The 12,802-nt window shown below is 57.9% G+C and overlaps 1 protein-coding gene across 15 annotated transcripts in view; it reads left to right on the top strand.

The window, feature by feature from the left end:
- The window catches only part of MAP7D1 (MAP7 domain containing 1), a 22,002-nt gene extending 9,200 nt beyond the window's left edge, over positions 1 to 12,802 (top strand). The window contains exons 2-18 of one of the 15 annotated variants that reach the window (XM_025289083.3): positions 3,554 to 3,904; positions 4,089 to 4,157; positions 4,736 to 4,899; positions 5,590 to 5,704; positions 7,133 to 7,243; positions 8,461 to 8,583; positions 8,680 to 8,843; positions 8,951 to 9,093; positions 9,738 to 10,063; positions 10,356 to 10,533; positions 10,620 to 10,758; positions 10,857 to 10,961; positions 11,235 to 11,288; positions 11,468 to 11,510; positions 11,597 to 11,678; positions 11,814 to 12,007; positions 12,204 to 12,802. In XM_025289083.3, the coding sequence (XP_025144868.2) occupies positions 3,554 to 3,904; positions 4,089 to 4,157; positions 4,736 to 4,899; positions 5,590 to 5,704; positions 7,133 to 7,243; positions 8,461 to 8,583; positions 8,680 to 8,843; positions 8,951 to 9,093; positions 9,738 to 10,063; positions 10,356 to 10,533; positions 10,620 to 10,758; positions 10,857 to 10,961; positions 11,235 to 11,288; positions 11,468 to 11,510; positions 11,597 to 11,678; positions 11,814 to 12,007; positions 12,204 to 12,214 (2,372 nt within the window). In that variant the 3' untranslated portion in view covers positions 12,215 to 12,802. Of the gene's footprint in view, positions 1 to 3,553; positions 3,905 to 4,088; positions 4,158 to 4,735; positions 4,900 to 5,589; positions 5,705 to 7,132; positions 7,244 to 8,460; positions 8,844 to 8,950; positions 9,094 to 9,737; positions 10,091 to 10,355; positions 10,534 to 10,619; positions 10,759 to 10,856; positions 10,962 to 11,234; positions 11,289 to 11,464; positions 11,511 to 11,596; positions 11,679 to 11,813; positions 12,008 to 12,203 lie in introns of all 15 variants that reach the window. The other 14 variants (XM_025289079.3, XM_025289088.3, XM_025289087.3 and 11 more) reach the window with 14 other exon arrangements.

Raw genomic sequence — 12,802 nt, 5'->3', positions numbered from 1 at the left:
TGATTCTTGAACAGAATCATTCTGCTGCTTTGGTGAGAAAAGACCCAAGGGGAACAAAGGATGGCAGCGGGGAGTCTTTCATGTGAGATGATAGAAGATGATAGAAATGGACCAAGATGACAGAAATGGAGCTAGAAGTGACTGGATTCAGAATATACTAGGCATGTGGAGCCAAAAAGATTTACTGAGGCATTAGATGTGAGGTGTGAGACAAGAAGAGATCCTAAAATGACTCTGAAGATTTTGGGCCTGAGAAACTGGAAGGACTGGGTTGCCATTGACTGAGATAGGGAAAACTGGAGGAGCAGGGTCTGGCAAGGAAAGATCAGGAGCTGAGTTTGGGATGTTAAATTTGGGGCCTCAGGAAGACACCCAGGGGTGTCAGGTGGGGAGTTGCATGAGCGAAACCAGTACTCAAGGGAGAGGTCTGGGCTGGAGATACAAATTTGGTTGTCATCAGCAGAGCGGTGGTATTTAAAACCATGAGTCTGGATGAGGTCATCAAGGGAGTATGTGTAGACTGATGAGAGTTGAGGTCTTCACTGGGCCCTGGGGCTCTCTGGTGCTGAGAGGTTAGGGAGTTTACGAGGGACTGGCAAGCCCGAGAAGTCACAGCCAGCCAGGGGAAGGAAAACCGGGCGAGTGTGTTGTCTTCAGGGCCAACTGAAGAAAGAACACCCAAGGCTCACCCGTGTCTTGTGGCTGAGAGGACAGTGGGGTGAAGCCCAGGAAGTGGTTGCCGACTCGGCAATGTGGGTGCCACTGGTGACCTTGAGAAGAGCAGTGGTGTGGAGCAGTGGGGGTGAAGGCCTGCCCCAGTGGGCTCTTGTGGCAGAGATGGGGAGAAGTAGGCCAGTTCTTCTGGGGGTGCTGTTTGCTGAGCCCCTGCTAGGCTCAGCATCACCAGAGGTGCTGTGCCTACTCACCATAGGTCCCAACACCATAGGCCCCACCTTGAGAAAACCGGAGCTCAGGCCTCCCTGACTGAAGCCGGGCACCTTGTGCCCCACTGCACCTGAGCGCCAGATGCAGGCCCTTCCAGGCCTCATCCCTGCACTTCCTCCCAGACTCCCCTTCACGTGGCAGGTCTAGTCAGAAGCTAGCTGGAGAGACTCACTGTCTTACCTGGTGGGTGTGATCCGCCTCGGTGCAGACAAACACCTCCCTACCAGTTTTCCTTGCAACACCTGTAGCGTGCACAGGTGCCCGGAGAATGGCAATAAACAGGCCTCACCCTCAGCCTTCGAGCTTTGTGCTTACGTACCTAGGCCCTTTGGCCCCAGATAGTCCTGGGTTCGAATTCTGCCTCTGCCACGTACTAGTTCTATGACCCTGAATGAATCATTTAATGGGGTAAGCTCTGATGGTCTCTTCTGTTCAATGAGGGTAAGACTCTCTCTCTCTCAGAGTTCATATGGAGATGCAGGATGGGGCTACAAAGGGCCCGGCTCAGCTCTCGGCGTGTAGGAAGCATTCACTAAAAGGCGGCCACTAGCTTTCTTGCCCACCGGGACTGGGGAGGGATTTTCAGGTGGCTGGGAAGTGGACTAGCAGTGGCCGGGTGGTCTTTTGGAGCTGATGTGGGGAGGGGCTGGCAGAGTGGGAGGGACAACTGGGGAGACAGGGCCTTGGCTGGGGCTCTTTTGCCTGGAACCCAGGAATCTAGAAGGGCAGGAATGAGGGGAAAATAGTGTGAGTCTCAGATGGTGTCATTGTGTAACATGTGTTGCCTCACACCGCCTTGTGCAGAGGCTGGAGGGTGTGGGGGTTAGAGCAAGGGCACCGGGGACCAACGCTGGGTTCAGGTCCCGACTCCTTCACTTCCCAGCTGAGTGGCCTCAGACTTCACTTACTTTCTTTTCGCTTTACTCTCCGCCTCTATCTCAAAGAAATATTTACCTTGCCTCCTTGAGAAGTATTGTCATAAGGATTCAAACTAGTGTGTGTAAAATACTCTCTCCATAGGAAGCTCTCAAGAAATATATACATGTTAGTGGTTATTGTAGTTACTAATGCTCATCACAGACCTACTGTCTGCATTTCACAGAAGAGGAGCTAGGGCACAAAGAGGGCCTGTAACTAGTCCAAGGTCACACAGTCAGCGGGGAGGCCAAGTCCAAGGTCACACAGTCAGTGGGGAGGCCAGATAGTTAAATAGCCTGCCTTCGTCAGAGCCCACTGGACACCCGTCTCCCTGAAAAGTGTCCCCAGAGTTCCAAAGTCAGCTCCTTAGGAGTGTCTTCTCCCTGTTCACACATTGTCACCCACAGGGAGGGGGAATGTATCACCTCCTGAGTGGACCACTGTTCCTAGAGCAGAAGGCCCTGTGTGATGGAGGCACCTGGTGAGAGCGAAAAATGCTTCTTTCGATTGACCTTTCCATGGGCTGTGGCCCTGATCCCTAAGCCCAGGCAGCGGGTATATTCCCCATCTGTCCCCTCAAGTTCCTTAGACGGCAGCAGTCGATGGCACCAGGGCTCAACGTGCAGAGGCTGCTCTTTGGCAGCTTCATAAGACAAACAGGAAGAGAGAGGGAAGTGTTGTGTCCTGGCACGTGAATTATTCCAGGCACTTCACTGACATCCCTACCAGCTTGGGCTTTTATAGTCCCCATTTTACAGATATGAAAACTGAGGCTCAGAGAGGTTGAGTGGCTTGCCCTAAGTTACCAAGGCCCTCTCTTCCTGTCTTGGAGTGGTGAAGTCAAAATTGGGCCCTCAGCCGGCTGACCCCTAAGCCCATCTTTCAGTTGCTCACATGTGTGTGCATGGACATGTATACACCAAATCATGTGGCTTCCTTACTTGACACTTCGGTGTCTTTTACAGAGACCCTGAAATATTAATGTCTAACAAGAAGAAATCTGCGGGTGGTTGGGAAAGAAAACAAATGACGAAATGGATGTAGCCAGTTGCCTACCCTGTTGGGGAATCCCACCTGGGTATCCCACTGTGCCCATGCGTATGTCTTTCCTTCCGGCTGGTCCCAGGCACCTCCTGAGCACTGGGCATTGGGATGGGTCCTGTGAGCCCAAGGGAAAGCAGAAAGGTGAGGGAGGCAGACGTGGAAACCAACCTTTACCATTTGGTCCACTAATTACCCCCAACGTCTCAGTTTTACCGATACACCCGGCTCCCTCTGCCCCTTTGCAAATGCTCTTCTCTTTGCCAGAACCCTCTCTGCCTTGGTTTGCTAACTCCAGCTCATCCTAGACCTCAGCTTGGCTCTAACTTCTGCAGGAAGCCCCCTCAGTATAGCCCCTTAGCCATCTCTGCTTTGTTACTCCAGACATAGTACTTATTCTCTACTGTAATTGCCTCGCTGTCTGTCTGTCTGCCCTGCCAGAGTGTGGGCTCCACAGAGGCAGGGACTGTGGCCATTTTCTCACTATTACATCATTAGTGTCTGGAACAGGGCCTGGCACATAAAAGGAACTTGATAAACACGTACGAATAAATGAATATCAACTGGACAAGGGAAGGAGCTACATGTTGAACTGATGGTAACAGATGTTCTGTCTCACTTTCTCTCCTCTCTTGTGTTTTACTTCCAGCTATGGCAGCCAGGACCCCTCCAGAGCCAAGACCCTCCCCAGAAGGTGACCCCTCCCCACCGCCGCCACCACCACCGATGTCAACCCTGGTGCCCGACACTCCCCCAGACACGCCTCCCGCCATGAAGAACACCACTAGCCCCAGGCAGCTTCCACTGGAACCAGAGAGCCCCCCGGAGCTGGTAGGGCCCAGGCCAGCCCCCCAGCAAGAAGAGTCCCCTTCCTCTGAAGTGAAGACCAGGGGACCCACCCCACCAGCCACAGGCCCACGGGATGCCAGGCCTCCTCGAAGGAGCAGCCAGCCATCCCCGCCAGCAGCACCCGCCTCTGACAGCCCTCCCGCCAAGCAAGGTATGTGTGATGTCCCCCGTCCCGGGCCCAGTCCCAACCCTGGGTGAAGCCCCCAAAGGGAGTCTCCTGGCCCCAGAGGAGATGGAAAAGGCATGGGCATGCAGCCTGGGGGCAGGGCCCTGAGGCTGATTTCCCTTTGAGAGGAACCTCTTGACCTAAATCTCTCCTTATTCCTTTTGTTAAGACTTAAAGAAGGCAGGAGAGAGACACAAGCTGGCAAAGGAGCGGCGGGAAGAGCGGGCCAAGTACCTGGGTGAGTGAGTGACAGCTCCCCTTCAGCCTCACCCCCATGGACATCCTGTTAGTAGCACTAACCCTTTGGGAACCTCTGTTGTGTACACTGTGCTAAGAGCAGTTCGCTTATCTCACTTAACCCTGTACCCATTTTGAGGATGGGGAGACAGAGGCTCGGAAAGACGCAATCCTTTGCCTGAGCCACGCAGCTAGGTGGAGTAGCTGAGACTCAGACCCAGAAGCCTCATCTCACCCCATGCTCTTAATCACAATACGTCAGCAGGCCCCGAAGTTAGACAGGGACCTGGCCCTAAAGAGCTCACTTCTCCTCAGGTGCCCAGAGACCACGACACTGGTGGGGGGGAAACAGGCCTCCTGCTGGGGAAGCCCTCATTCTGAGGCCCCAGCCCACCTTCAGCATGCCCTTCAACTTGAGTGGGGGAGTCTCAGAGCACAGGCATCTCCCCAGTAGGCAGGCAGTGGGGAAGACCCACCCCGGGCCGGAGGAACAGGCAAGGCCACTCGGAGCAGACACTTGGGGGCCCAGGCGCTACCAGATGTTCACACCCCTGGGGCTCCTTCCCCCACCCCCTGCAGCGGCCAAGAAGGCGGTGTGGCTGGAGAAGGAGGAGAAGGCCAAGGCACTGCGGGAGAAGCAGCTCCAGGAGCGCCGGCGGCGGCTGGAGGAGCAGCGGCTCAAAGCCGAGCAGCGCCGGGCAGCCCTGGAGGAGCGGCAGCGGCAGAAGCTGGAGAAGAACAAGGTGCGTTTGTGCTGGGTTCTGGCCGGGCACGTGTGGCTCTGTGTGCACACATCTGCACGCGGGCTCAGTGTGAACACACAGCCCTGTGTTCACACGTGCATTCGGGTCCCATGGGTCCCACATCTCAGCATCTGTGCAGGCATGTTTGGTTCTGTACGTGCCAGGATAGGCGCCTGTAGCCGTGTGTTGTCATTACATGTGTGTGTGCATGCCCCGGATGGGTGTGTGTAGGTGTGCAGAGATGTGTCTGTGTGAGTGCGCCAAGTGAACTCCTAGTGAGGAGAAGCCTGGCTTGAGCACTATGAAGAAATGAAGGGAAAGGTGGCCTGGCTCTGGTCCAGTCCTCAGGCTGAACGCAAACCCACCTCCAGGGTCAGAACCCTCAGAGCCAGCGGCCCCCCTGGGAGACCCAGGCAGGGAGAGTCCCACCCGGTCCTCAAAGAAACAGCTCATAGGCTCAGGAAATGAGTCAAGAACAATGAAAAGCTCCCCAAGAACAAGTTGAAAGGGATCTGTTGCAAACTGTCTTTAGTCACAGCGAGGGCTCAGTAGCCTTGGTTACCCGCCATGAGTCAGGGAAACCTTCTAGGGGTGGGGGAGGCCTTGTCCCGGGAGAGAGCCTTTCTCCCAGGTAGGAGGAAAGCTTCTGAGCCCAGACCTCTCCCCCCACCCTGGCCCCCGCCCCACCAGGAGCGCTATGAGGCAGCCATCCAGCGGTCAGTGAAGAAGACGTGGGCTGAAATCCGGCAGCAGCGCTGGTCCTGGGCAGGGGCCCTGCACCACGGCTCCCCAGGACGTAAGACCAGTGAGTGGGCCGGAAGGGCTGCAGGGTGGGAGGGGGAGGCCGGGGCCTGAGAAGTGGGGGAAGGGAGCAGCTTCCGTGCACGGAGCTGGCAGCTCCCCGCAGCAGGTATGCCTCGCTTCGTGTGCCTTGTGTCTTCTGGAATGATCTGTAAACCCAAGTCTGTAGAACCAAGTCCTGTCCCAGGACTTCCACTATCAAGTCAGAGGTGGGTGCTCTTCATTCGGTTTGCTCTTTTTAGATTAGCCTTCTTTGCTCCTGTCAATTACTATTAGTTGATTGATACAGAAAAGAGCACTTTAATACCCTGCAGACACTGGATATTTAAAGAAAACTATCACCCTGATGTCCCTGTCGTGGAAGGTAGATTTTTGTCCCTGAGTTTTCTTTACGTAGGGCTGTCATGCATTTCGGTCTGACGTTTTGCTGGCATGTATGTCCTGCTGTGTTTGGGTGTCTTTATGTAATGGCAAGATTCGGTATTTCTCGTCATGCGTCTGTTGGTGTGTATGTATGCTCATGGATCTGTGCATTGCGTGTCTTAGTACGTGTTTGCCTTGATGTGTGAGTGGCCTTGTGTACCTCACTGTGGATTCCCAAGTCAGACAGAATTGGGTCCGGATTCCCAGCTCTGGCCCTTGCGCTGTGACCTCTGACTTCCTGCTCTCTCACTTTCTTTATCTGTAAAATGGGGATAACAGTACTACTTGCCTCCGAGGTTGTAGGTAGATGTTTGGGAGGATCAAGTGTGGTAACATGTGTGTGGTGCCCAGCACAGTGCCTGGTACATGGTAAGCACCCAACAAGTGTTACAGATACAATTAAGTTGCTGTGATGTGTCTGTGCCTGTCTGCATCTGGGTCTGGGCCTGTTTCTGTGGCTGTGTTTGTTTCTCTCTGCGCATGTCTGCACTATCGTGTGCATGCAGAAGTACCTGTCACTCTATATGCTCGTGCGTGCATGTCTTTGTCTTTGTGTGTCCCTATGAATATATGAATCTGTGTGAGCGCCTTTGACTGTGGGTCCTTCTGTTCAGGAGCGTCTGTATTTGCTGCAGGACCATGGGTGTTGTAGCCAGAGTGCCTTGGCTGGGCAGTGTCAGCGAGTGCCAGTGCTGGGTGGTTGTGGGGGAGGGCTTGCAGCACCCAGCCCTAGGGAATGACTTCCTGACCAGGAAGGCTGTAGTGTCTCCAGTTTTATTCCATCTCCTTCCTCTGTTCCTTTTCCGTCGGCTCCCCCAATCCAGGTTGTCTCTGGTCACCTACCCACCCCACCCATCCCCTCCAGAGCCAAGTCTGCCTCCTCCCCCCTTCCTAGCCTGCCCACTCCTCCCTCTCCCACCCTGCCCGCGGAGCATCCTGCATGGAAGGCCTCAGTGCCCCCCTGGCTCCCGTCCGGCCCGGCCCTAATGCCGTGTCTTTTCCCCTCCAGGTGGGAGCAGGTGCTCCGTGTCGGCAGTAAACCTGCCCAAACACGTGGACTCTATAATCAACAAGCGGCTCTCAAAGTCCTCTGCCACGCTCTGGAACTCCCCCAGTAGAAGTAAGAGAAGGCCCAGCCCTCCTTCCTCCAGAGCTCCTTGTAGTCCCCTCCTTGTAGCCTCTTCCAGAGCTCAGCAAAAACCTCAGGTCCCAGGAGCCCTCACACACCCCAGGTCTCCATCCCCACTCGACCCCACTTGGGGTTGTGCACCCCTCGGGGGAGCCGGCATTTGGATCTGGGTCCTGAGAACAGAGGTGCTTCCCACAGGGGAGGAGAACAGAGGGCAGTGACCCAGCAGGCAGAGCTTGGCTAGAGTCTCGAGAGCAGGTGGGGATGAGAGTGGGGGTGGAGGGTGGGAATGGGCCGGCAGCCTCATCTCCAACCACAGCCAGCTGGCCTAGGCCAGCCTCAGGCAGGTGGCCTTGCCCGGGAGTACCCGACGAACCTGGGTGCTGTGTGTGCAGGAGCCCTCTTATTCTGCCTCCACCCTGGAGGGCCCACGCAACCCTGCCCTCTCTGCCTTCAGAGCCCCAGCCATGGCCTTGGCTGGATCCAAACTCGTGGCCAACCGGGGTAGTGCAGCCCCTGCGTTCCCACCATGCCCTGATGTCACATGTGAAGGGGCCATGGTAGGAGTTATTTATAAGTTTCTCCAGCTTTTATTTGGTTGCTCTGTTGCCCAGCAACGAAATCAGCTGCTGTTACCAACCCCACCTGACTGAAGCTTAAAAATAACCCAGCAGCTGAGGGGACAGAGCAGGGTAGCCCGGGGCAGCCAGGCCCCCTAGCAGCCTGTCCCTGGCATGGGATACACAAAAGCTGGGCCTCTTCTCAGTCAGAGAAGCACAAGGGCCCTCACTGTCCCAAATCCCGTGGGGGGTGGGGGGGGGGGGGTTTGTGGGTGATGCCTCCCTAGGCCAGCACTCTGAGGGCAGGAGGAGCACAGCCCTACAACGGGACATAGAAGTTGGCAACTGGGTACCCCACCAACCTTGGCTGTCTCCTCTCTATAATCATAGTTCAGTGCCCTTTCACCTGGGGAGAGAGGTAGGAGGGACCTCTCTAGCCCTGCAGGAGGTTGCCATGGGAAGTGTCTTGTTGCCCGGGTCTGCAGTGGGGGTCAGACCCAAGGGCGGACAAGTGTAACCCCCATAATAGGGGGAGAGTCTGAGACTCCTTGGGCTCTGCGTGGGGATGGTACCTGGCCGTCTCCAGATGCCTCTGCTTGCCCACTCTAGCCCTGCAGTAACCTGCTTCTCCCGGCATTCTCCCCCTAGATCGCAGCCTGCAGCTAAGTCCGTGGGAGAGCAGCATCGTGGACCGTCTGATGACGCCTACCCTCTCCTTCCTGGCACGGAGTCGCAGTGCAGTCACACTGCCCCGAAACGGCCGGGACCAGGGTAGGGGCCGCGGCCCAGGGAGAGCCCCCTCGAGGGGCGGGGCAGGGGCCAGCCACGCCAGTGGACCGCGCCCCGACCGCAGTCATCCCTCCGCAGCCGTGCCCCTGTGCCCGCGCTCAGCCTCCGCCAGCCCGCTGACGCCGTGCAGTGTCCCCCGAAGCGGGCACCGCTGCGCCCCCGCCGGGGAGCGCGGGGATCGCCGCAAGGCCAGCGCCGGGGGCAGCCCCGCCCCGGCCCGCCTCCGGCCCGAGGCCTCGCCGGTGAGTGGCTGGCGGCGCAGGTGGGGACCCCGCTCCTGTGCTGGGGAGCTCGGGCGCCTCTGACCTCTGCTTCCCCTCTCCCTGCTCTCCTTAACCCTCCTCCCCAGGTGCAGAAAAAGGAGAAGAAGGACAAGGAGCGGGAAAACGAGAAGGAGAAGAATGCCCTGGCTCGGGAGCGCAGCCTCAAGAAGCGCCAGTCGCTGCCTGCTTCTCTGCGCCCGCGCCTCTCCGCTAGCAACGCGGAGCACAGGTGGGCCCAACAATGGGGCAAGGCCTGCTACGGCCAGGCCAGCTAGCCGGCCATTCATTCATAAATATGTGTCGTGCATATTTGCCAGCCATTCATTCATAAATATGTGTTGCTCTAGAGGAACAGTCTGTAGCCCTAGTGGGCTACAGTCCATGGGGTCGCAAGAGTCCCAAACGACTTAGCGACTAAACAACAACCCACCTCTAGAAAGAAAGCTCCTTGAGAGCAGAATTTTTTAAATTTTTGGATTGTTTTGATCACTGAAGTAACCCTTGCACCTAGAACCAGTGCCTGGTAAGCACTCAAGAAATACGTGCTGGACGAATGAATGGTCTTGCCAGGTACTGTGTTCAGGGTGCCCAGCACACTTCCCTGAGTCAAACCAGGCCTCGTTCTTGCTCTTAGTAATCTTACTGGCTCTTGGGGAAACAAACAGGAGTCAAAGAATCACAAATGAATATGTAATTACAAATTGGGATATCTACACTAAATTATGTTTGTGTGAGAGCGTATAAGGGGGGTGCTGACCAAACCTGGAAGGACACTTCCCTAGGGAAGTGACATGCTCAAAGTGTGTGTGTGTGTGTGTGTGTGTGTGTGTACACTCTGTGCCCTCGAGGTCTAACTCTTCTTTTTCCTCTCAGTCCCAAATCCAAGGCCCGGCCATCCTCTCCCTCCACAACCTGGCACAGGCCTGCCTCCCCCTGCCTCAGCCCAGGGCCAGGTCATGCTCTGCCCCCAAAACCACCATCCCCCCGAGGCACCACTGCATCACCCAAGGGGCGAGTCCGGAGGAAGGACGAGGCAAAGGAGAGCCCCAGTGTGGCGGGGCCCGAGGACAAGACCCAGAGCAAGGGCAAGGCCAGTGATGAGAGGGAGCCTGCAGCCCCAGCCTCACCGGCCCCCTCGCCTGTGCCGTCACCCACCCCAGCCCAGCCCCCGAAAGAGCAGCCCACAGAGATCCCTGCAGGTGGGCAGGGAGAGAAGAGGCCAAAAGGTGGGCAGGGCAGAGAAGCCAGCTTTGCCTGTGAGTGGGAGGTGGTCAGAGGTGCGGGCTGCCAGAGACGCCTGGGGGAGTGGATATTGGGAAGAGACCAGGACCTCAGTGCTCTGAGTCACTGGCAGAAGCAGGGTGGGTGGGCCGCCGGGGTTGCCCTGAGGTCCAGCAAGCACAGGGGTATGGGGGTGGGGGAGAGGGGAGCTGATGGAGGGGCCTGTGCTGGTCGGTGCATGCTGACTCCTGGTCCCGGATCCCGCTCCAGAGACAGCTGTCCTGACCTCACCCCCAGCCCCTGCTCCCCCGGTGACCCCTAGCAAACCCATGGCTGGCACCACGGACCGAGAAGAGGCCACTCGGCTCCTGGCTGAGAAGCGGCGCCAGGCCCGGGAGCAGCGGGAGCGCGAGGAACAGGAGCGGAGGCTGCAGGCCGAAAGGGACAAGTGAGCACGCCCTCGGGGACCGAGGAGGCCTTTACAGGGGCTGGAGAAGAAGCCGGGCGTGAGCCTGAGTCTCCTGTGTCCCCCAGGCGAATGCGAGAGGAGCAGCTGGCTCGGGAGGCCGAGGCCCGGGCGGAGCGGGAGGCCGAGGTCCGGAGACGCGAGGAGCAGGAGGCTCGGGAGAAGGCGCAGGCCGAGCAGGAGGAGCAGGAGCGGCTGCAGAAGCAGGTGGGCCGGGGCGCGGGCGCCTCCTGGTGGCGGGTCGGGGCCGGCTGGAAGGGACGGCCGGAGGCCGGCCGCCTAAACCTCCCGGGGGTCTTTGGCAGAAAGAGGAGGCCGAAGCTCGGTCCCGAGAAGAAGCCGAGCGGCAGCGTCTGGAGCGGGAAAAGCACTTCCAGCGGGAGGAGCAGGAGCGGCAAGAGCGTAGAAAGGTATTGCGAGCGGCTGGCCGAGTGGTGAGCGGGGCCAGCTCTCCCGGCTTGGTCCGCACTTCTTTAGAGGGGCTAGTGGGGCTGGGAGGGGGCGCTGCCTTGGGTTGCAGAGGATTAGATCGAGAGGGAGTGGGGGCGAGATCAGCTTCCTGGCCTGGAAAGAACTGGTGTGAGCTAGAAGGGCCCCCGAGACTCCAGGACCAGGGCTAGCTGGTGGGAGGTCGAGGATTAGGGCCGGGCTTGGGCCTAACCGGAGTGGGGCTTTCCCAACAGCGCCTGGAGGAGATTATGAAGAGGACTCGGAAGTCAGAAGCTGCTGAAACCAAGGTCAGGATGCCCCCAAGAGCGGTGTTGGGAGTGGAGGTCCGGTGAGGAAGGAAGGGATCCAGGGTGGAGGAGCGAGGCTGTCCAGGATCTGGGCGGAGAGGAGAGAAGAATTCAGCGGTGCGCAGTCGGGTGGGGCCAGGGATCCCCTGGAACCTGACTGCTCTTCCTCTTCAAAGCAGAAGCAGGACAGAAAGGAGGCGACGGCCAACAATTCCAGCCCAGGTAAAGGCCTGTTCCCCTCCTCTCCAGCCCCAGCCCCAGCCTTCGATCCTCTCCTCGACCCCTAACTGATGGCCATTCCTTCCCAGGGATAGACCCTGCGAAAGCTGTGGAGGCTCGGCCCGCCGGGCTGCAGAAGGAGGAGCTGGCCCCCCAGGAGCCTCAGTGGAGGTACCAGCTCCCAAGCGCAGGGCCCAGGAGCAGGGAGGCAGGGTCAGGCTGGAAACCATAGGAGCTGGGCTGTCCTGGGCTGCCTGGGCTGTCCCGCGATGGGAGCGGCCTGAGCATTGGCCTCTGCATCCACAGCCTGCCAAACAAGGAGTCGTCGGGGTCCCTGGTGAATGGGCTGCAGCCTCTGCCAGCGCACCAGGAGAACGGCTTCTCCCCTAAGGGACCCTCTGGGGACAAGAGTCTGGGCCGGACGCCAGAGGCTCTCCTGCCCTTCGCAGAGGCAGAAGCCTTCCTCAAGAAAGCTGTGGTGCAGCCCCCGCAGGTCACAGGTAGGGATCCCTTTCTCTCGGACTGCATCTCTAGCTCCCTGCAGCCTTCCCCATCCTCCTCCGCCCAGCCCTTTCTTCTCCCAGATCCATCAGAGGCCCTCTGGAGCTCTACCGAGAAGACCTCACACCCTGCGCCTGGTTCTGGGTTTGGAGCCTGGTTTGCCCTGACTGTTTTCCCTCCTGCTTTTTTCCCCAGAAGTCCTTTAAGGGGTTGCCTCGGATCCAGGCACAGCTATGAGGGCTCCTCTGCATCATCTACCAGCGTGTCTGGAAGAGAAGGAGACAGAACAAAGCCGGAAGTGGCCTGGGCCCCTGGGGGTTGGGTCCTCTCTGTTATTTTTAATCTGCACCTTATAGACTGATGTCTCTTTGGCTGGAGCCAGACCCTGCCCCTCAGTGCATTCGTGTGCTCACACGCGCGGACACCCCCCATACACACACATACACTCACAGCCTCTCTGGCTTCCTCCCATGGGGAAGAGCCACCTGTAGTATTTGCCTTGGTTTGGTGGGGTACAGTGGATGTGAATACTGTAAATAGCTGTGCTCAGACCCCTCGGCGTGGAGGGGGTGGGTGCAGGAGGCAGACCCTCCCAAGACTCCCTGGGGAGAGCTTCCTCCCTCTATTTAACTGTAACTGAGGGGGAACTGTAACTGAGGTCTGGGGATGGGGGGCACCTTGGGCCACAGGATATTGGTTGCTTTAGGGGTACCCGTGCCCCCTGCCCTTGCCTGGAATCAGTGTTACTGCATCGATCAAATTTCTCCAGAAATAAAGTGAGAATAATTCTGCCA

This window comes from Bubalus bubalis, chromosome 6 (genome assembly GCF_019923935.1).
Source record: "Bubalus bubalis isolate 160015118507 breed Murrah chromosome 6, NDDB_SH_1, whole genome shotgun sequence".
In the NCBI taxonomy this organism is placed as follows: Eukaryota; Metazoa; Chordata; class Mammalia; order Artiodactyla; family Bovidae; genus Bubalus; species Bubalus bubalis.
The sequence above is the reverse complement of the archived record's forward strand: the minus strand, read 5'-3'. Positions and strand labels throughout refer to the sequence as shown.